Consider the following 22,347-nt stretch of genomic DNA (forward strand, 5'->3'; position numbering starts at 1 on the left):
ATAAATTATAATATGAAAACATAAATATTTAGACTATATAGCTTAAATCTCATAAAATTATACATTTATATGTATTTATTATTTTTATTATATTGACCTTTCAGCCATACCTGGCTAACAATACAGAAGTTACAATGATGCGGCTCACGTGCACTCATGTTACTGTATCAAATAACATTAAACTGACCTTTGGTTTATACAAAGTAACTTGTCTTGGCTGCGTTTTAGTAGACTAGTATGTTGTAAAATACAGTCACATTTCAATTATTATACATTATATATGTATATAGATTATTGCTATTTTGAAATAAGTTCTAAAACTTATTTTTCTTAAAACATAGAACAGTAACTAAAAAATAAATCAAACAATTAACTCTTCTAGTTACGACCTTTGTACTCGGTTGCTGCTTGACGTATATTGCTAAGCTTTTATAACCTTTGCACATGGAGGATATGAAACAAAATTTTTTTTTAGGTTTTATATATACATTTGAATAACTAAAAAATAATAAATTACTACATCAATACCATAGAATTCCACTATAATTTATCAAGCTTAGTAACTAAGATGTATTTTAGTCTAAAAAAATATTAAATTTCGAGCAGAATAAAAACACTCCCTACCTCGTTGAAATATTGGTTCAAAAGAAAAAATAGCGTGAAGCCCATTAAAATGGCTGAGAAAGCCACTAGAGGACATTCTGAACTTCCGATTAGTTATTCATGTCATATATAGAAGTAAGTTATATAAGAGAGTTTCCAAAAATGGAAAGAGGTGAGTAGGATGCTACTATGTTTGATTTATTACGTAAGCAATATCTTAGCAAATACAAAAGATAAGAGGCTCTTATATTATATTCTAACTTCTCAATATTGGTAATTTGAGTTTCTAATTTGTATGAAACTATAGACTTAGTATTTTTACTTCACAAACATCTAATTTGAACCAGTACTGCATTCAACATATCATGTGACACACAAAAATCAATGTTTATCTGTGTTTTTTAATATTTGCTTTTAAATTAAGAAATTGAGTAATGTATAGTACTAAAATTTGAATTATAATCTACAGTTTTATACCAAAGTTACTGATATAAATTCATGAAATAGTAGTTCAATAAAATTTTGAATGCAAGTCAACAAATGAGATGATATGGCCTTTCACCCGTGACCCTTCTCAAAAGGGTTAAAACAAATAAGTAATTTATATCATGGTAACAAAATATTGGAAAATAATACTAACATTTTGAAAATTTGCGAAAGAATAAATTCAGCAATTAATAAGCAAACTGCACAAATAAAAACAATAATCAAATTAACTGATACAAAAAATGGGAATGAAATTAACTTAGTAGATAATCCAAAACATGGAGCAAATTAATTCAGAGAATATTTTACAACAGTAGAGAAAGAGATGGCAGAAAAAATAGGTAAGAGAGTAGGGATGGATGATTAGGGGCTACAGTGGATTAGAGATAGCCTGGTACTTGAGGGATGTATGGTAATAGACAGGGATGTAGAGTGGGCCATAAATGAACTTAGAGGATACTCAGGTCCAGGACATGGTGGCATTACTGGCAAAATACTTAAAGATAGCATTGGAAGTATAATTAAACCCATAAAACATATAGTGAACTTAAGTATAAATAATAGTGTATTCCCTGATGTATTAAAAATGTCTATTATTACCCCTATATGCAAAAATGGCAATCCAAAACTACTGTCCAACTATAGGCCAATTTCAATATTGTCAAATCTTGCTAAAGTCTTGAAGAAAATTGTTAAACAAAATTTAGTAAAATTCTTGGAAAATAAAATTATCAAGTAATCAATATGGATTTCCGTAGGGTTTAGATACTCAAGATTCGATATTGGAAGGATAGGAAGCCTGCGACCGTGTTCTGGGACCTAGTCAAAGCCTTTAATATGGTGTCGCACTCTAAGTTGATATTTAAGTTGTACAATAGAGGGGGTTATGCTAGATTGGTTTAAAAGCTACCTGCAGAGTAGACCTCAGATGGTTAAAGTAAATGGTATTGTCAGCGATCTGTTTACTTCAGGGTACAGTTTTAGAACCAGTCCTTTTTATAATATTTATAAATGATCTATGCAACTTGGCACTGGATGGATGGTTAATTGCATTTGTCAACAATACAGCCCTGCTTTGTGCGGGTGATAATTGGGAGGAGACTCTCAGTACTACAGAGTGAGAACTTAACAACAATAAGTACTGGTTAGATATGAACAGACTGTCACTTAATGTTATAAAAACAAATTATATGACATTCTTGCTCTATAATACAGGCCAGTCAACTTTCGTGGCTCTCAGCATTCATGAAAAGAACCGTACCAAATCCTACCCCAACAATTTTAACTGCTCCAAAGTCAATAGAATAGATAAAGTTAGATACCTAGGAGTCATTATAGACAGAGGCTTAAATTGGAAGCTCCATATACTTGATTTAACTCAAAAAATGTGGAAGTTAGTATACATATTTGTAACAGTCAGAGGATTTTTGTCGATAGATAAATTAAAGATATTATACTATGGATTAGTTGTCTCTGTTTTGCAATATGGAATCATAGCTATGGGAGCAGCTGCTGACTCTATATAAATGCAGTTAGCCATACTAATAGTAGGAGACACCCAGTGAAATGGCTAGATCATTCTCGTAACACACTGGGAGTAGTTAAGTGTCTGCATGAGTTACTTAGGAGAAGAACAACAGTAGGGCTTAGACATTAGCATTTTATGGGTGTGCAACTTTCTAATACACTTCTGAAACAAATACATACAATTAATAAACCAAAACAATTGAAAAACCATCTAAAAAGTATTTTATTGATTAAAAACAAGAGGTGGATAAATAAGTGGAGATAAATACATGAAAAATTATGGTGAATAACAATCAACAAAAAAAAACAACTAAGACTAAATCAATAAATTATAGAAGTAGTAAAGAATGTGATCTAAAATCTTATAATAATTTAGTACAACAGGCATCTTTATTTTTATAAATAATTATGTAATTACCAATTCACTTTAAATGGTGTCTGTTAAGTATTTATTTAATAGGCAAGCCTAACTATATTAATCTGATCATTTTGTTTCATTTGTTTTTTTAATCTGTGAAATACCTAAGTTCATATGTAGTAATACTGAGACCTCCCACAGCACAGGGAACTAATCCCTAAAGTGGGAGGTAATTTCCAATTAATTTTACTTTTGTATTAATAATGTAAAAATAACCCAATAAAGGATTTATTATTAAAAAAAAATGTATTATAATCAAAATGTGACTGTATTTTACAAAATACTGGTCCACTGGAACAAAGCCGAGACAGGTCACTTCGTAAAGGGTAATTTTATATTCTTGGATACAGTAACATGAGTGTGCATGCATCACATTATTGCAACTTCTGTAATGTTAGTCAGATACAGCTAAAAGGTCAATAAAATTAAAATAATAAATACATATAGATGTATAACTATGAGATTTAAGCTATTTAGACTAAACACTTGTGGTTTCTTTGTATAATATGTAGTCATTCTAGAACAAAAAAAAAGGTGTAATTTATATCTATTTCCTAACTGCTCAAATTGACCAAACCCATACATATATATAATAGTAAAAATAACAGATAAAATATAAAGTTTTTTCTAAACAAAAGCATTTGATAATTATCTGCAGGTTATAAAGATTTCAAATGTGAAATTTTACAATTTTCTGATGCATTAAAGTACTTTTTATCTTAAAATCAAAATTACCCTGCATGTTGGATAGTCAACACTCAAAAAGAAAAAATGTTTACTGATAATTTGCAAAATTTTGTGAAGATATACACATTGTTTTAACAGTTATAGTATGAAAACTATAACAAGCACAAAATGGTTACAAGGTCAGTCCCTGAAACTAAGCCTGTAGTGAGAGAGTTAAGCGTGTACATGGAAGTTTAGCACAACAAAATCATTTGGTTTATGGAAAGATGCACAAGAGAAAGGAAAAAAATACTGACATAAGTGTTTTTCCATGAAGCTAAATCTTATGAAAACATCTCTACAGGGCCATTGATAGAATCAAGGAAAGTAAAAAAGGTATGTCTGATATAACAAATTTAAATTTCAGTTCTAGTATGTCACTCTTTATTGTCATATCCAAAACATATAAATAACTTTCTGTAGCATTAATATTATAACTTTTGTTTTTTTACAAAAGTAACAAAATAGGAAATTACTGCTTACCTTGGTTCCATGACCTCCAACCAAAACCTTTACATTTAAGTTGCAGTTCACTACTAGTCTACAAGCTACATTCTAAAAAAAGGTAAAAAAATACAGAAATAGATGGGTTTTTGTTAATCTAACCAATAATCACTTTAAATAAATTCATAACGCCACAGGTTAGCACACTACCAAAATTCTACATTGTTTATCAGATCTAGTATTTTGTTTACTACATTATTGATCTCTCATGTACTGTTTAAAAAGGAGCTTTAACAGGAATGATGGAAGAGCAGTGAGTTTTATTTACTTGTTTGAAGATAGTATTTCCAACTACTAGCTCAAGTATTCACCAGTTTTTAAGACCATTGATAACAGCTCAAAATGTTATCTCCATACAAGTTCAAACAAGTGAATGAAGACCATTGAACCACCCAAGAACATTATACATATACATATGTAACATAAAAAAATCATGGAAATTTCTTTTCTTCTGATAAAAACACAGAAACTTACAGATAACAATATATATATATAAACATATATATATGTTAAGTTAATAACAGGACCTACCCCAATCTGCTCCACTAATTCTCTGCTTGGTGCAATAATCACAGCTCTTGGAGAATTGACAACTGGATCCTGGTGGTAAAGTTGTTTTTTGACCAACAGCTGATGTATAATTGGAGCAAGGTAAGCAACTGACTTCCCACTACCAGTCTCAGCACAACAAAGGACATTTCGATGACTTCGAATATGGGGTATGGCTAGCTCCTGAAAATTATTATTTTTTGTCTTAGTTGAATTGTATTTGCTTCATCATCCTCAATTTGCTCAAGGTTAAGAATTCAAAAGCCTTTTAAGGACTTTTAATTTCTTGGTGGTATAAAATATCCATGTGTTTGTCTTTATAGTCACTAACCAATAAATGTTTACTGATAACACTATTTACAAATGTGTCTGTTAAGATACTAGCTTTACATAATATCATAACCAAATGATTAAAGAAATACATGTATTTTAACTCTCCTAAAATTTGTTTTTCATTATACAGGCTTACAAAGTGAGCGAATAGTGGAATTTTCCCTAAGAGGTTTGAATTTAAAGCACAAATGATTGTATAAGAAAAACAAGATTGTATATCAATTTATCTTTAATACAGTAATAATTTCTTCATTTCTGAAACCAATGAACCAAAATCCCAAACTTATATTAAATGTAGCTTCTTATAAAAACCTATCAGCCATGGAAATATACATATATATATACATGTAACAGCACAACCAATGTCATTAAGTAAAGCATTCCGTAAGTTTATAACTACCAAAATAGTAATTCTGCCTCAAAACAAGTCTAAGTTGGGATTTCCAAAGATTATTAACTTATTACCCAATTTTAAATTCTCAGTTACAATCTTATTTTTCTAACTCTGAAACAGACCTTCCATGAGTAATTCCACTAACAATTTTAAAAACCTATATTAAGTTACTTATCATTTTCTTAAGTTCAAATAAAAATAAGTCTAAAACTTAAAATTCTCTTGATAGTTTAAATATCTTAAATGATTTATCCTTTTAGTAGTACTTTCTACACATTTTTTAGTAAATCAACGTTCTTACTACAACAAAAGCTTGGCTGCATTATTACATAGTTAAGAATACCTACTTACACTTTATATAAATATTTCTCTGCAAGATAATCCAGAACAATTCTTGTTCTTTTCATTGCAAGGTAAAAACACTCACTTCTGACATATTTCACTTAATGAACTTGTATAAATACTTTTAAATATTGGTACATACTTATAGAAAAACATATCATTGAACTTGTTTCTATCTCTATATAAAATTATTGCACCTGTATAACAGTAGGAGTCTGAAAGCCTAATTCTGAAAGTCCTTTTAGAAGAAGTGGGTGAAGGTTTAGATCTTGAAATCCAAGTTTTTCTCCTGGCTCTTCTATCTCACCATCTGATGACAGATTAGTATTTAGTAGTGAAGGGTTCTGTAACAAAAAATGACTTTCTGATAAAGATCCTAATTGGTGTATTTTAGTATGATTTCCAATATCTAGTATGCAATAAATTACTTACACACACAAACCTGGTTTACACCATAATAAAAATAATTTTGATGTGATGTAATTCCATTTTATGTCTTATTTTTATGCTTTCTCATGTTTCAAAGATGGCATTCAATATTTTAACAGTGTTTTTCCATTAGAAAAAAAAAGTTTCTCAAAAGAAATGTTCTGTAAATTACAATTAAATTCTGTAATTAAAAATTTTTGATTTAATTCATACATAATATTTTGAAATTTATAATTAAGGGATTAAGGAAAATCACTATATACATGTGGCTTCATAGCACAAGTAACTGTTTTCTTATTTATGTTAACATACTGATAACTTCTTGAAATGTTGTGATTCCAATTTTGCTGATTATACTAAAGATTCTTAAAAACATTAATACTGGTCAGGAAAACCTGGACAGTCTTGGTAACTTGGGCTAAAAATTTGTTTCAATACTGAGATAAGTAAATAGGGAAAGATTTACAGCTGTGTGATAAATACCAACGTATTGTTCAAAAAAAAAGAAATCAGGTGTGACTGTGGGGAAAAAAAACGCTTGAAGTCTTCTATTTAATGTTAAGCTGTGGTAAATGAAGTATCAGAAACATGAAATCAACTTGGAAAAATTTAAATTCAAGAGTTAATGTTAAGAGTAATGAGACCTTATCTAGAAAACTGCAAATAGTTCTGAGCCCCTTATTCTGGAAAACATCAATATGCTGGATGGTAGAAAGAAAGGACATTAAATTTATATATGGTTTAAAACACTTGAACTATAAGAGTAGGCTTAAAAATTTGGACTCAATAATTCAGATATTAGAAATTGTTAGGGATTCTGTAATTTTTTTTTTTGGGGGGGGGGGGGGTCAGCTTGCATGAGAAAATAAAAAAGGTTGAAAATAATAATCTGATTATTTAAGCTCCACAAATCTTTTTTGGAATTATAATCATATGGAATATGTTTGACAGATGAGGAGGCATTTGCTTTTAACTTCTTTTAACATCTTGTAGTTGTTATATAAAGAGTATGAAAAGCTACATTAAATCTTGGTTGTGATATTTTAGTTGGATGGTTTAGAGTCAAGGACTAACTTCGACAGATTCATTGGGCTTTGGTCACCTTGATTTCCCTTATATTCTAATGATAAGAAAGGTTTTTAATTCCTCTAATAAAAAACAAATAAATTATTAACTAGCTTTTCAAAGAAACAAACTCATGCTATTAAATGTTTTTTGTGAGCAAAATATAAATCTTGGGAGTATAAAGTAATGAAAACTAAACACCAATAGTTACTCTTCTGATGAGCATCATGTGCAAAAATATTATTTTTAGTTAAAAATAAAAGCACTGTTCACACACATTAATTAATGATGATATACTTAATCAAACATATGCAATAGAAAATATGTCACTGATTTTAAACATTTCTATTTTGAATAACAAAATTTTAAAATTTTGTTCACCAAGATTTTACATGTGTTTTCAAAAATAGACATTAAAAACATTTATTTGTTCTTGGTGCAAAATGAACCACAACCCAAAACTAATGTAATCCATATATGAATCTGTCCAGGGTTTTCAACAAATTCTTATTGTAAGAGCTATGCAATTTTACTACATCTGCACTAATAAGTAAACATACGGTGATGTTAACCCTATGGAGACAGGTACCCTTTCCTGCACATGTCAAGAGGTTTTACTTAGTTATATTCAAAATTTACATTATAGTTCAAAGTTTTATTTTATCTAAATTTTAATTTCTTTATTTCAAAAGAAAATTCATAAACTTTAGTTATCTTGTCACATGATGTACAAGTTCACAGAGTCTGAACTTTTCGTCTCTGTAACTTGAATGTACACAACACTTCTATGTATAGACAAAAACTAGGTTAATTGCTCTATTTACACATTTTTCATTCAAGCTCCTTAAGTCACATTTGGAGAAAAGAGAAATAAGTTTCTTGGAAGTCTTGACAGAAGCCACCCACACTTTCTACAGAAATATTCTTGATTTCTCAGCCAATTATACTTATTTGGGCTAGATATTTATAACCAATAAAAAAGCACATTTCAAAGTACAATTTCCCAACAGTTATTTTAAATTGGCTCAAATAATTCCATAGAGAACTAGTCAAACCGCTCTTAGCATTTTTTCTATTTTTGTCTTTGTAAGCACTTTAGTGTTGTTTCTCATCTACAAACATGTTAGTTAGATAGATTGTAATTAGGTTTTTGTTATATATTTTAGTTAATTATCTGATATTTATGTTTTAATATACACATTTGAAAGGATTAATAATATATAAATTTAAACCATCTTGTCCATGGTTCACAAGGGTTAGCAAGTTTCTCAGCCCATGACATAATATTAGCCGAAGATGCCTACAGCCGCGTGTCGCTATAAAAATAACGATGCTAAAGGACAATAAAACATAAAATTAAATTATATGTGAAAATATAAAGACATGCAATTAAGAATATAATCAAAAGAGGATGTTTCACAATTATTTGATGAAAAATAAAAGGTATGTACATATTTTTTAATTTCAAGCATTTCATTGCACTATAACATTGATGATAATAGCTACAGTTAATGATATGGTAGAGAAAATAGAAACATTTATCTCAAAAACCTATGCTATTATTTAGAAGGTTCTAGAAGTTATGTAAATGAAATCTGAAAACTATAAGATGGAAAAAAAATATTTTTATACATAACACGAACATCAACTTGCATTTGAACAACTCAAGTGTCTGAGTGCAAATAACTGCAATAAATAAATAAATTTTATTGGAAATACTTGATAAAAATCTCATTCTTGGTATACAAAATATTTGTAATCTTTAACAAAATCTTACCAATTTTTATAAAGGCAAGTTAAGAAAGCTCAGAGTTATCAAAAATATTGTTGAACTGTGTATCATTCTCCATACAATCTATGCTCATTGGGTACTATACTGTCTCCATAGAATTAATCTATAATGCAGTTATAGTGAACCTGCACATTTAACCAAAAAAAGTAAGAAATCCAGTTGCTTGAAGTAAACTAATGCAACATTTTACTTGTGCAATAAATTCATTTTTTTAGTTCTTAGAATTACTGATCCATTACTTAAAAGTTATAATCTTCCTACACTGAAAATATATTTCTGATGGGTACTTACCTCAACTTACATAATATCTTTTCTTGTTCAGTGCTGCCATCTATCTATATGCACATTTTTTTGCATGCCACTAGCTTTGAAACTCTCACCTACCCCACAATCAATGTGGTTCACTGCATCTGCACATATAACTTATCACTCAACAACCCACCACCAATAGGAGGGCAACGCAACCTCCTGATGCACATTAGTCCCTCTGTTCAATTCCACCTAACCATCACTTCGAGATTAGGCAGAAATTAAGCACCAGTAGTGGGGAGGAAGAGTGGGAGGAGGTAAGTACCTATCAGAAATATATTTTTAGTGCAGAAAAATAATAACTTTCAATAAAGTACCTTACCTCCACTCCTCACATAATAGTCACAATCCCACATTGAAAAGGACAGGTGGGAGGAATATAGATATGCATCCTTCAAAAGTATCCAAAGAACACCCAAGTAATGTGAACCAGGTATACTCTTCCCCCAGCATCATAGTATGTGTTGCATAAATGAGCAGAAATTGTGAAGAGCACATCCAATAAATGAGAGCAAAAAATCGGGGGTGGTCTGACCCCAAAACCCACTGAAATCACAATCCAGAAAAAGAATGAATGTAGGGTCCCCAGCCACAGACCAGATAGTGAGGAAAGCTAAAAAGGATGTGCCCTTTGGTGTAGAATGGCTAGGGTGCATGGTAGTCCAACTCAAGTCCAAAACCAAGCAGCACTGGGCATACATCTTCTGACCCATAGTAGGAGGAGGGTCCAAACTGTTTTCACCTCAAATTGAAAAGAATGGAAGAAGAAAATTCTGTACTGGTAGATAAGACAGAGTACATGTGCACAAATCCACCATCAACACCAGCCATATAAGAACCCAATATCCAATTGATGGTAGGAAGGGACGTGCTTCTGTGACTGTTCACTTTAAATCCAAAATCCTTTGGACCAGTTCCACTCTGTGCAACATCAGCCTCAGTGAGTGAACCTCACTGAGGTAGAGTGCCAGAGGGCCTACATATGCCCTGTGCAACATCATCCTCTGGATAGGACCTCAGAGAAGCTGGAGCATATGGATGACCAGCTGACTCCCTGAAGAACCACAGATTTGGGATGAATCGAGTCAGATTTGAGCAACATCAACTATGGGATCCATCACATTGAGGTGGAGCTCATTAGGCAAAATTCCATGACTAAGGTAGGATGAGAGATCATGATCAACACATCTGTGAGGACTTATGTTGATTAGTCATGCTTGAATCCAAAACTCTCACTGGGAATCAACATCCAGTCAATGATAGGACAAGAAATCCCAAATGGAGGGATGAACTGCAATGTGGCAGATCTACTCTAACTATTTTATTATACAACTGGGATTCAAGTAGATGATCTATGTCATCTACACCAGCAGAACATCACAACCCTACTTTCTACTGAACTGAGCACATTCAGGAGGTTGCCTCCATAGTCCATCTCCCCAGCAACTAAGAACTGATAAGCGGCACAGACTCTCACACTCCAAAAGAAGAAAGGGGAGGGGAAACGTGGTGAGGAGTCCAGAGGAACTGACACCAGAGACAGTGCTGTGGGTAACCACGAAATCCTCATTTTGAAAAGCAAACTGCCCCTGATTTATTCATTCAAAAGAATCTGCTTTACCCATGGGTATTACAATTTAGAGCAAGCATTCTGTTGAAGCAAAATATCATGAGTAAAATCAACTACCAGTCTTATGGAACATCTCAACAGTTTGTGTTATTTGTTGAAACAGTCTCCACTCGAAGATAAATTTGATGTGACATCCCATACATCCCTTGCCACACTATCCCACTCAATATCATTCTCTCAGGCTCAACCCCACCGAGGTGAGCACCTGGAGTAGAAGGATGTAACCTGCATAACATCATCCCCTGGATAGGACTGCACAGAAGATGGAGTGCATGGATCACCATCTGATGTACCAAGCAACCACAGTTTGCAGGACGAGCAGAACTGGGACAGCACAACATCAACCCCTTGGACCCACCACACGAATGTGAAGCAACTGAGTCGTGAGGTGGCTGATAATATATGCTTGTATGGCTTATGGTCAGCTGTACAGTGTGGAATTTTGTAATATATAGATAAGTAGCATACCTGGAGTGGCAATGCTCGTCACTGAGTAGGATCCCAGACCTAAAAAGGAATTGCTTATATAAGCAAAAGCAACATATAGGAAAAACTAATCTTATCATGTCACAGTTCAACCAATGTTTGAAGTATAGCGACATGCAGTACCCTGATCAGGAAGGAACAGCACCTGATGAAGGTAATGGGAGATTACCATGTGATGTGTCATCCACATGCCTGAGAGAACCATTTGCTCCAATGGATGATGAAGGGGAGATGCCAGAGAAAAGTACCATATCTGATGTGATGTCACCTGGAAAAACATTCTGGGACAAAGAAGGCAGGGAAGAATACACCAGTCTGATAAGCTGAAGAACCCAACCTGGTGGGAACAAAAAAGGCTATATCGAGAATCACAATAGGAAACTATGCAAGCAATATTACAATGAAGAGCATGGATGGGGCATAGAAGTTTATCCGGATCATACCTAGAATAAAGGTGGGAAATGGTGGGAAGGGAAATTGGCATGAATGAAAATTTTTTCACATGAGCTGTTGATGTTGTGGACAGGAAAGATCAATTAGAAAAAAGGAGAACATAAGAGAATTGAAACAGAGTACATGAAATGTTGATGGCAAAGATATCTGACTGATAACACCCACAGGCTAAAAGGAGTAGGAAATAAGTCTTAAGGGATAAGTAATACATGAAACAGGAGGCCAATGGTTCAAATGGAGGGAGTATGAGAAAGTGAAGAAAAATATTAACATTCCAGTCCAGAAGAACTGCCTGATGAGAAGGTCGATGAATCTAGAAGGAATGCAATAAAAGGGAGATAGTAGGAGAGGAAAACACAACATGGTACCTAAAAAGATGGAAGGTACTTGACAAGGTTGTTCAATGACCCACAATGGATGAGACAGAAGCCCTATGATTGAACAGCCAGGTAGGAAAATCCATAAGGAGAGGAAAAGTGAGCCTAAAAGGAGAAACCCTATGGCATAAGGACCAACGATGGAAGACATTCCACTTATATAAACCATAACGAAGGAAGCATGAACAGAATGGGCTAAATGGGAAGCGATACAAGTGGACAATCAAGATCTCCTTGCAAGGATAAATGCTAGTTGTGAAATCTGAGGGTGTGAAGGGTGGGATGAAGGTGACTGAGGTTGATGGAAGAGGGTTGGAGTGAGAGGAAGAGGTAATGAAGGGATCATTTGCAGCTGAAAGAGAAGAGGAAACCAAGTTTGAGCTGGCCAGTAAGGAGCAGTTGGAAGGACCAGAGATGGAGTGGAGTGGATGACTAAAATCACCCTGGAAAGGAGCTAGATAAGAGGATAGGCATAAAGGTACCAGTTGGTCCAGTTCTGATTGAGAGCATCCACTACAGGAACCTGTGTATGAGGAACTGGAGACTAAAAATGAGGTAACTTGGTGTCGCATACAGTGGCAAAAACATCCAGATGAGGAGTACCCCACTGATTGGAAAAGAAAACCTGAGGGAACACTCTGTGGGGTAAACCTGATGGGTCGAAAAAGTTTGTTTTGAATTACCTGGAAAGCTACACAAGAGCTATTGGCATTAGCCATCCCCACCCACCAACAACTCTTATGCTACTCTCTTACCAACAAATAGTGGGATTGATCATCACATTATAATGCCCCCATGACTGAAAAGGCAAGCATGTTTGGTTGGACTGAGATTCAAAACCGCAACCCTCAGATTGCAAGTTAAGCACCCTAACCACCTGGCCATGCTGGGCCAATCAAGAAATATCCCGGAAAGAAGCATCAGTGAACAGATGCAAGTCCAAACACCATAGTGTTGACTTTGTTCAAGCACCAATGGAAATAATTGAGAATGGAAGGAGGGAGGGTAAGTGAGGAGTTCATTGGTCATGCAACATACATTGAAGAAAACGTATATGCACACGACCTAAGAAGCCCAAGTCCCCAAAAGCAATAGAACTTTGTGTGCAGAAAGAGAGGGAGAGTAAATGGCATTGAAAACTGAAAGCTCCATCACATACAGACGTAATGGAGAAGGTTGGACCTGACTAAAGTAAATGTTGAAAAAACACATCAAAGTGGATAAGATATTGAGTAGGAATCAGGAAAGACTTCATCTTAAAACTCCAACCAACATGAGCTGCTCCTGTCAAGAGCATACGAGCATGTTGAAAAGACACCAGTTCAGAAGGAGCTAACAGAAGCCAGTTGTCCATGTAGTGGTGGAAGTGCAATCCTCGAGCACGTGTAAGTTAGGTGAAAGCTTTGACCACTCAATAAAACACACAAGTTGCTGAGGCAAGCCCAAAAGGTAAAGCATGAAACTAAAACACAACTCCATTATAGACAAATCGAAGATAGCTTCTGGTCTGAGGGGAAATGGGAATATTTAGGACAGCATCTGAGATGTCTACCTTGCTCATCCACAGATCTGGAGAAATAGCCCACTGAAGGGTGAGAAAAGATTCTAGGGTAAAGATCCAGAAAATGGTTGAGGTGGGACAGATTGATCATGGTCTTCTTGGGGATGACAAAAAGGCTGGAGTAAAATCTGGGAGAAGGAAGACTTACTAGCCCTATAGCACACTGTGAAAGAAGAGCCTATACAGCCTTGGAAATATGCTGACTGGTAGTGGGATCCTGAGGTAATGGAAAATATACTGGGATTGGAAACAATGGAGGTGGGGAGAGGAATTATAAAAAAAGTCCATCTCTCAAAAACCAGGAATTGAACTCTCGCCACATGTGAACAAAATTAGACAAGCCATTGGATAGTCACCAGAACTGTTGATGGCACTGAGTACAACAGCAAGCCAAATGATGAACCAATGGACCCCTGGAGTAAGGAACAGGCAATGGATGGGAAGGTGAAGGATGAGAAACAGGTATAGAGGATGGTACGCAAGCAGGCTGAAACAAACAAGCAACCAAAGAAAACAGGTTTGAGTATTGCCTCACAGATTCCACACATAACTCCAGAGATTTAGAAGTATCTCCAAAAACAGACCAATGAAGAAAAGAAGCCACCCTCAAGTCCAGAAGATATGTGGATGGTAGATGAACCTGATACAATACAACATCCCTACCAACAGCAAAGAAACTACCTGTGAAGGGATAGGGCCAAGGAGGATAATCAAACCAATTTGGAGATAATGAGAGAATGGATATCCCCTGAAAATCCCTCAGGGGATCATTAGAGAGCCTCAGAAAAGAGATGGGTAGATGAAGATACTATAGGAGGGATGTAAGGGTAAGACGACAGCAAGAAAACTGGGCTTGGGATAAATTTATAGGATTCTCAGGATCTGCTCCCCACACAGACGAAAGTGACTCCAGTTACTGGGGTTTGAGAAAGGGATTATCAGCCTGATGGTACGCCAATGCATCGTGATCAGAAGCCCTTGGTGGATGAGGCATGCTAACACGAGCCCTCAACTGAGAAACAAAATGCTCAGCATGGACGATGTCTAGAGAAGGAGGGAAGACAAGGTAATCAGACAATTGGGCAGTGTGTAACAGGGAAGGGACAGAATCATACAAAACTGGGGTTACAGATAAAACTGAGAACTCGTATCCAAAAAGGCTGAGAGAGGCCTGGCTGATTCGTCAGAAGAGGCATGGGTATGCATGGCATAGGTAGGTGGAAAAAGGCTGTCAAAAGCATTCTTGTCATGAACAGGTTCTACAGGAGAAGCCCGGATATTGTCGGGAGAAGAGGGCTGACTCACATAAGGGTCAATCTCCCTATGAATGATGGCCAAAAAATCCTCAGCCAAAACCCCTGCTCCTGAAGCCTGTGTCATAACATTTAAAGGAGTAATAATAGGAGCTGAAGTTGTGACACAAAATGCAAAGTTCATAATCAAATGTGAACAAGTCAAAATCCAAAAAAAAAGTAGGAAACAAATGTAAGTTTCCTTGGCAATAAACTACAATGAACAAACTGAAAATACATTACAGCACTAGTTCAAAAAAAGTAGTAAATTATTGTGTAAATCAGCATGATTTCAAAAGAACAGCATTAACCATCTGTCTAACTAGAAGTTATGGTTAGGTGGAATTGAATAGAGGGAGTAATATGCATCAGGAGGGTGTGTTGCACTTCTATTGGTGGAGTGTTGTTGCATCATAATTTACATGTGAAGATGCAGTGAACTACGTTGATCATGGTATAAGTGGGAGTTTCAAGGCTAGTGGCATATTAAAAAATTGCACATAGAGGGCAGCACTGAAAAAGAAAAGCTATTATGTGAGTAGAGGTAAAGTATCTTATCAGAAGTATATGCTAAGTTTACAGAGTCATTTGATCTGACAAACAAAACTTGTCTATGTTTGTACTATAAAACTGTAAATACATAGAAAGTCACAGGTTACATCTTGACAAAACTGTATGAAAGGAAAGCACTTTCTGATAATGTATATATATAAAAATTATATCTTGATACTCACTTCCCCAAATTTATGAATAGTGAAATAATCACCTCGAGATTTGCGATGTTTCCAGCCTTGAGATGCTAGAAGTACCTGATCGTACTTTGCATAGACTTGACCATAATAAAAATTAAACTCACGGCGCTTACAAGTAATGATAGGAAAGTTCTGATTTCCTTGACGGCTCTTTCTTCTTATCTCCTCTAAACGTTTTGCATCTTTCTTCTTTTTCAGTTTTTTCAAAGGCTTTTCTAAATACACTGGAACTGTTATCACTGGCAGAGTTCCACTGAACTACAATATAAGTTGCAACACAATAATAAACTTAAATCTAAAATTGGCAATGTTTATATTAGCTCTAAATTATTTGAAATATGAACAAAATAAAGATGCTTAATCCTAACCCTTAGTATGATTTTGTGAAGAATCAAATTAATACACACCACTGGCTGTCAGCACCAGCCATTACTAGTTCATTCCAATGTAAGAGCACTAACAAACAGAATATAAGTAGTCATAGCCAAAGACTCTCTAGATAATAAATAACATTTACTGCATAATTATCATATTATATAACACTTTAAACAACCTGGTCAACATTGCAGAACAGGTACAAACACAACAAAAAACATCCCAGTCATGGAACCAACTCTCTACACACCAGTGTTTGTGTGCATAAAAGTTCTGGCTGTGCAGCAATCTTTATATCCAATAGTTGTGTGTCACATGACCTCATTCTACATAAAAGACCACATTACATTGAAATTATAAAGTACAAGGTTATTTTCTGTAAAGACAATTCAGAACACAATAATCAGGTTTTTAATATAACAGTGTTTCAGGGTAAAATAATTAATTATTACTATTAAAATAATAATAAATCATAATAATTACATAACAAATATAAAACTATGTATTTGATCTCTAGTGGCTTCATAATGTTTACGGAACTAATAAAAATTAAGATACTGAAACTGATAATGAAAACACCGACCCATTCACAGAAAATTGACATTCTAAATGCTCACAATGTTTTAAGAAAATAAACCAAAGTTTTTAAATAAGCCTAATATCAGTTTTTTATAAATAATAGATAATAAATCTTATAGCAAAATAAGTTGTATATTAATAAAGTTATAATTTTCCTACAACTGAAAATGTATTTCTGATAGGTATTTACCTCGTTCAGTGCTGTCCTCTATATGCAAAATTTGTTTAACACATGCCACAAGCCTTCTATCTCTCCTCCATTGGAATTGACTGATTCCAATGCATCTCTCATGATGCCTGTGACTACCTCTATACAATTCTACCAAACTATCATTTCGAGTTTCAGCAGAAGATGAAAACACCAGTTTTCAGTGGTAAGGAAGGGTGGGAAGTGTTAGAAGAAATGCATTTTCAGTGTAGGAAAATTATAACTTCTGATAAGGTACATTACCTACTCTCATATAAGTTACTAAAATTCCATATTGAATAGGTGGAGGGACTGGTACGAGGGAAAGAAAGAAGCATCTTTAGAAAGCATCCCAAGGACACTCCCTAAGATGATGTGGGGAACTGCACCACTTCTGAACCAGATATACTCTTCACCCATCGTAGAGAGATGTAACATATATAGGCAGAAAACAGAGGAGCACATCCAACTGGGAGAGAACTATGATCATAAAGTGATCCGAATCATGCAATATTTATGAAACCTAATTCCAGAAAATATAAAAGTGGGTAAAATGAAAAGGATGTGCCTCTAAGTGCAGAGTGGCTAAGACGTGACGGACCATACCTGGCAAGTCAACTACACCCAAAACCTATGCCACTGGGAGCCAACATCATTGCAGGAGTAAGATGAGAATCATACCACCGGCAAATAGACTACAATCCAAAACCCAGGCCACCGGGACCCGACACCCATGTAGAGGTAGGAAAGAGGTATCAAAAAGATGTCTACATAATGTAAACCATCTCCCTCAAAAGTGAAATTGACCAGAACCACCCCAAGCACATTAACATCCTCATAATAAGAAAGATCGAGGAATAGTGGAAGGGAAAGAACTGCAACAATCTGCATTTACCTCCACTGTGACCCACAACACTGATGGAGTATAAATGAGGGAGAAATATAGACATCTGTAATACATGTGTGAGGACTTATGTTGATTGGTTCTACTTTCAATCCAAAACCCGGGCCAATCGCAACCAACATCCATGTGGGAGTAGGATGAGGGATCCCAAACAAAGGGGGTTAACTGCAATTTTGATGTCTCACTCTCATTTGTTTTTATGTTTCATATTGGAGGATATCATGTCATCTACACCAGAACACCACCACCCTACTCTCAACTGAATGGTTTCATAATCATTTCTATTTTTGTTTGTATTTCATTAACCCATTCAGGAGGATGCTTCCATGGTCCTCCACCCCAGGAGCTTTGAACTGGAAAGTGTTAAGGACTTTAAAACTTCAGTAACATAAAAGGGGGTTAAATTTGGTGGAGAGTCTGGAGGAACAACAACACCTGAGACAACGTAATGGATGACCATGAAACCCCATTTTTAAAGCAGACCATACCAATTTATTCAATACAAGGCATGGCAGGGATGGTAGGTATCTCCTTCTGCTTTACCCATGTAGTCCATGGGTGGGTATGGTTCATGATGGGCAAACTTATGTAGCAATTCTATTGCAAGGATATACCTGCAAGCGATCTTGTTGCACACCCCATCTCTGCAGTGTGCATTGCATGGCCATGGAATTATAATATGCAAGTTGACATGGCTTGACAATGGAGATTTGAACAGTTAAAGAATACCTGGTCAGGCACCACCCACTACAGAGTGGGATCCAAACAAAGAGCATTAATAAAAGAGAACAGGGCTCCTGAAAAGGAAAAAAAAAAACTTACCAAGTCAAAGTCTCACTGAATTCTGATATTCTACAATGGCTACAGGTGGAAGACCATAACCTGAAGAGTAAGAAAACCACAATCCAATGCAACTAGTGAGAAATGAACATATCATGGGTAGTCTACATGCCTGATTTAAGAAGTACCTCCAAAGGTCGACGAAGATGAAATGGTAATTAAAAGGTAAGGTGTCAAATTGAGTGAGAAGACACTTGAAACAAAGTATGGGAAGAAGACGATAAAGAGGAAGAAGTCAAACCCAATTGGTGAAGGAGGAAGGAGAAAGAACACAAACAGAGGACAGTTGCCAAGGGAGAAAGAGGCAGGAACAGACACCACAGAAGGAACCCATGGAGGCAATATGACAGAGAAAAGCCCATACAGTACACAGAAGTCTATCTGGATTAGGGCAAGGATAATGGTGTGAAATGGAAGGAAGGGAAAGCAGCTAAACAGGAAAAGGAATAGGGGTATATCATGGCTCCAACTGTGACAAACGTGCAACCAAAGAGGAAGGGGTCAAGTGTTGACACACAGATTATACACAAGATTCCAAAGTCACAGATACATAATCGAAAATATATCACCAAAGAAAAAATACAGAAATCCCAAAAAGAAAGAGGTGGCAAATGTACCCAGGACAAGGTTGCATTGCAACCCAGAAAATCCAAACTACATTGAAACCACATGTGTAAAGTGAAAGCGAAAGACAACAAATGGGCCAACATGGAATCATAGAAAAATGGGGAATTGGATAAAACATAACATACCTGAGAAATCATGTCAAAAAATGCTGTATTAGGTCTACCTGATTCTGCAGAAAGGGTAGGGAAAAACACAGAAAATCTGGTGGTGTGAAAAGGCTATTAATTCATTATCGGCCCAAACAGGTTTGGCTTCTTCAGGAGGATTAGTGGGGCAAGTTCAGGAGAAGAAGGTTGACCCATATAACAATCAATTTCACAGCAAATAAATTCAACAAAGAGTCTCCTGCAGCTGCAGCCTATGAAAATAGTGCTAGAGGTATAACACTCGAAGTGAGAACAGGAATCTCAGAATTCATTGTCAAAATACGTAAATCAAACAAAAGTATTTGATGTAAAATATGCGAATGTGAGAAAAAACAAAACAAGTACCGAGAAATTAAGTTAAAATATTTCTTCGATGTAAAGAAAAAATAATAATGAAGAAATCCCAATTCAGAAATTAAACTATTAAAATCACGATTCATACAAAGAGCACCAGAAGAAAAAACGTCTGAACACGAATACTGCCAAACAAGAAGTGATAGTTCAGTAGAATTGAAGAGGGAGTCACATGCATAATGAATGTCACACTCTTATTAGTGGAGGGTTGACGCATGATGATTTGCATGAGAGATGCAATGGAATCAGTCAATTCCAATGGAAGGGAGATAGAAGGCTTGTGACATGCATAAAAACTTTTTTTGCTTATAGAGGGCAGCACTGAACAAGAATAGCTATTTATGTGAGTGGAGGTAATGTACCATATAAGAAATATTTATGAACAATTACTACAAACATACAAGTAATCTACCTACTGATAATGTATATTCAGCATGCATCATGCCTACCTGTCTGGAACAGCTACTGTGAACAAGTTTTACAAAACTATTAGTAAGTTTAAGCAACATCGTAAGGAATATGTGGGTGATCTTTTCTCAGGTAACATCAAAAACAACAGGAAGAATTTCTGAAAAAAAAAAATTGCTATATCAAATTTACATACATGTTAATAGAAATTATTTATTAAATTTTCATATGATTAACAAAATCTTAAATCAAGGCTCAATTTAACCAGTATTGCATCACAATTTATAATCCAAAAATAGCATACACACTAATCAAATGCATGTATGTATTTCCTGTAGTTTTCAATCAAATAATTTGTCAAACATTAAACTATGAGAAAGAAAGCCACTAAATCATCATGATTTGTAATTTTAGTTAGACTGCTCTCTTCACCATGGTTTGTAAACTTGTTGATCATGAGATCTGATGAAGTTCTTTAAATTCTAGCCAGATGATATTTACACTAGTTATTTGTTGAACATGTGTCAAAAGCTGAAGCTACGCCTTTGTGGTAACATTCGTATGATTCCAATAAAAAAATTATTATTTTTTTCAAATAAAATTTGATTGTGGCAATTAGGTGTGGTCTATGCAGTAAGTATGAATCATGGCTAAACATGATCAGGTATAGTTTTATTGGGGCAATATGAATATCTGCACTTAAAAAATGGACAATTTTGTGAAACTCAACTGCAATGAACATTTGTTGGCAGTATGACTTGACTGGGGTTTCCAGACCATGAAACAATACAACCAAAGGCCAGTAGTCCAACAGAGAAATACTAATAAACAAAGGTACGGAACATTATTTAACTTTTTACATTCTTCATGATATATGGATGTGGATTTGGTTTATCTGAATTTTTACAAAGCATCTGACAAAGTGCTAAATAAAAGGTTTGTTAAACAATATTACCTCTAAAAGCAGGGTGATAAGCTGGCTCATTTTACAGAAGAGTGGCTAGATAAAAAAGAAAGTAGAGGGTTGTCATAAATGGATTTCAGTCAACTTGATAAGGGACACATGTGACATACCTCACAGCTCAGTGTCAGGAACTTCAGTCTTTTGTGATTTACATCAATGACACATATGAAGAAATGGTCAATAACTTGCATTTGTTGATGATATTAAGGTCTTGGATTTTGCTGGCTGTGAGGATACTACTGTTGTTGTACAAAACAATTTCCATTATTTGGTGAGTTGGGTGAATAAATGACATATGGCTTTTAATTATTATAAATGTACAGTAATGAATGTGGTTTATCCTAATTCATAAGTATGATTTTGATGGAATAACCTTAACAGTGTGTATGGAAGGAAAAAATCAAGACTGTTCTGGCTGATCAGTCTCTTAAGCCATCCAAGCAGTGTGCTGTTGCTTATTTTAGGGCAAATAGTATTTCAGGTTGTGTTACACAAATACTGAATACAAGACTAAAGAGGTTATAATTTCATGTATAGCTTACTGGTAAGGCCACATTTGGAGTATCGTGTTCAGTCTTGGGGTCCTTACCTTAGGAAGGACTATGAATTGTTAGAAAGGATTCAGAGATACTAGAATGATACCGGGATGGAAAGGTTGTCATACAAGGTCAGATTAGGATCTATGAAATGGTTTACTCTTTAGAAAAGAAGAGTTAGAGTGGACGGATAAATATTTCTGAAATCGTTTTTCTCTTTAGAAAAGAAGAGTTAGAGGGGATCTGACTGAAGTGTACAAGATTGTTCAGTCAACTTGATAAATGTTACATGTGACATATCTCATGGCTATGACTCTATGACTCTCTTAAGGTAGCCAAATGCCTCGTCATCTAATTAATGACGCGCATGAATGGATTAACGAGATTCCCACTGTCCCT

General features: G+C 34.9%; 1 protein-coding gene across 11 annotated transcripts in view; it reads right to left on the reverse strand.

Moving 5' to 3' along the window:
• The window catches only part of LOC106464426 (probable ATP-dependent RNA helicase DDX28), a 98,288-nt gene that overhangs the window by 34,926 nt on the left and 41,015 nt on the right, over positions 1 to 22,347 (reverse strand). For 6 of the 11 annotated variants that reach the window (XM_022392138.1, XM_022392140.1, XM_013924565.2 and 3 more), the window contains exons 2-6: positions 20,457 to 20,608; positions 16,011 to 16,286; positions 6,080 to 6,226; positions 4,796 to 4,996; positions 4,244 to 4,315 (exon numbers count right to left, since the gene is read on the reverse strand). In XM_022392138.1, the coding sequence (XP_022247846.1) occupies positions 4,244 to 4,315; positions 4,796 to 4,996; positions 6,080 to 6,226; positions 16,011 to 16,286; positions 20,457 to 20,549 (789 nt within the window). In that variant the 5' untranslated portion in view covers positions 20,550 to 20,608. Of the gene's footprint in view, positions 1 to 4,243; positions 4,316 to 4,795; positions 4,997 to 6,079; positions 6,227 to 16,010; positions 16,287 to 20,456; positions 20,609 to 21,403; positions 21,449 to 22,347 lie in introns of all 11 variants that reach the window. The other 5 variants (XM_022392136.1, XM_022392137.1, XM_013924566.2 and 2 more) reach the window with 3 other exon arrangements.

Source organism: Limulus polyphemus, unplaced genomic scaffold, assembly GCF_000517525.1.
Source record: "Limulus polyphemus unplaced genomic scaffold, Limulus_polyphemus-2.1.2 Scaffold1649, whole genome shotgun sequence".
In the NCBI taxonomy this organism is placed as follows: Eukaryota; Metazoa; Arthropoda; class Merostomata; order Xiphosura; family Limulidae; genus Limulus; species Limulus polyphemus.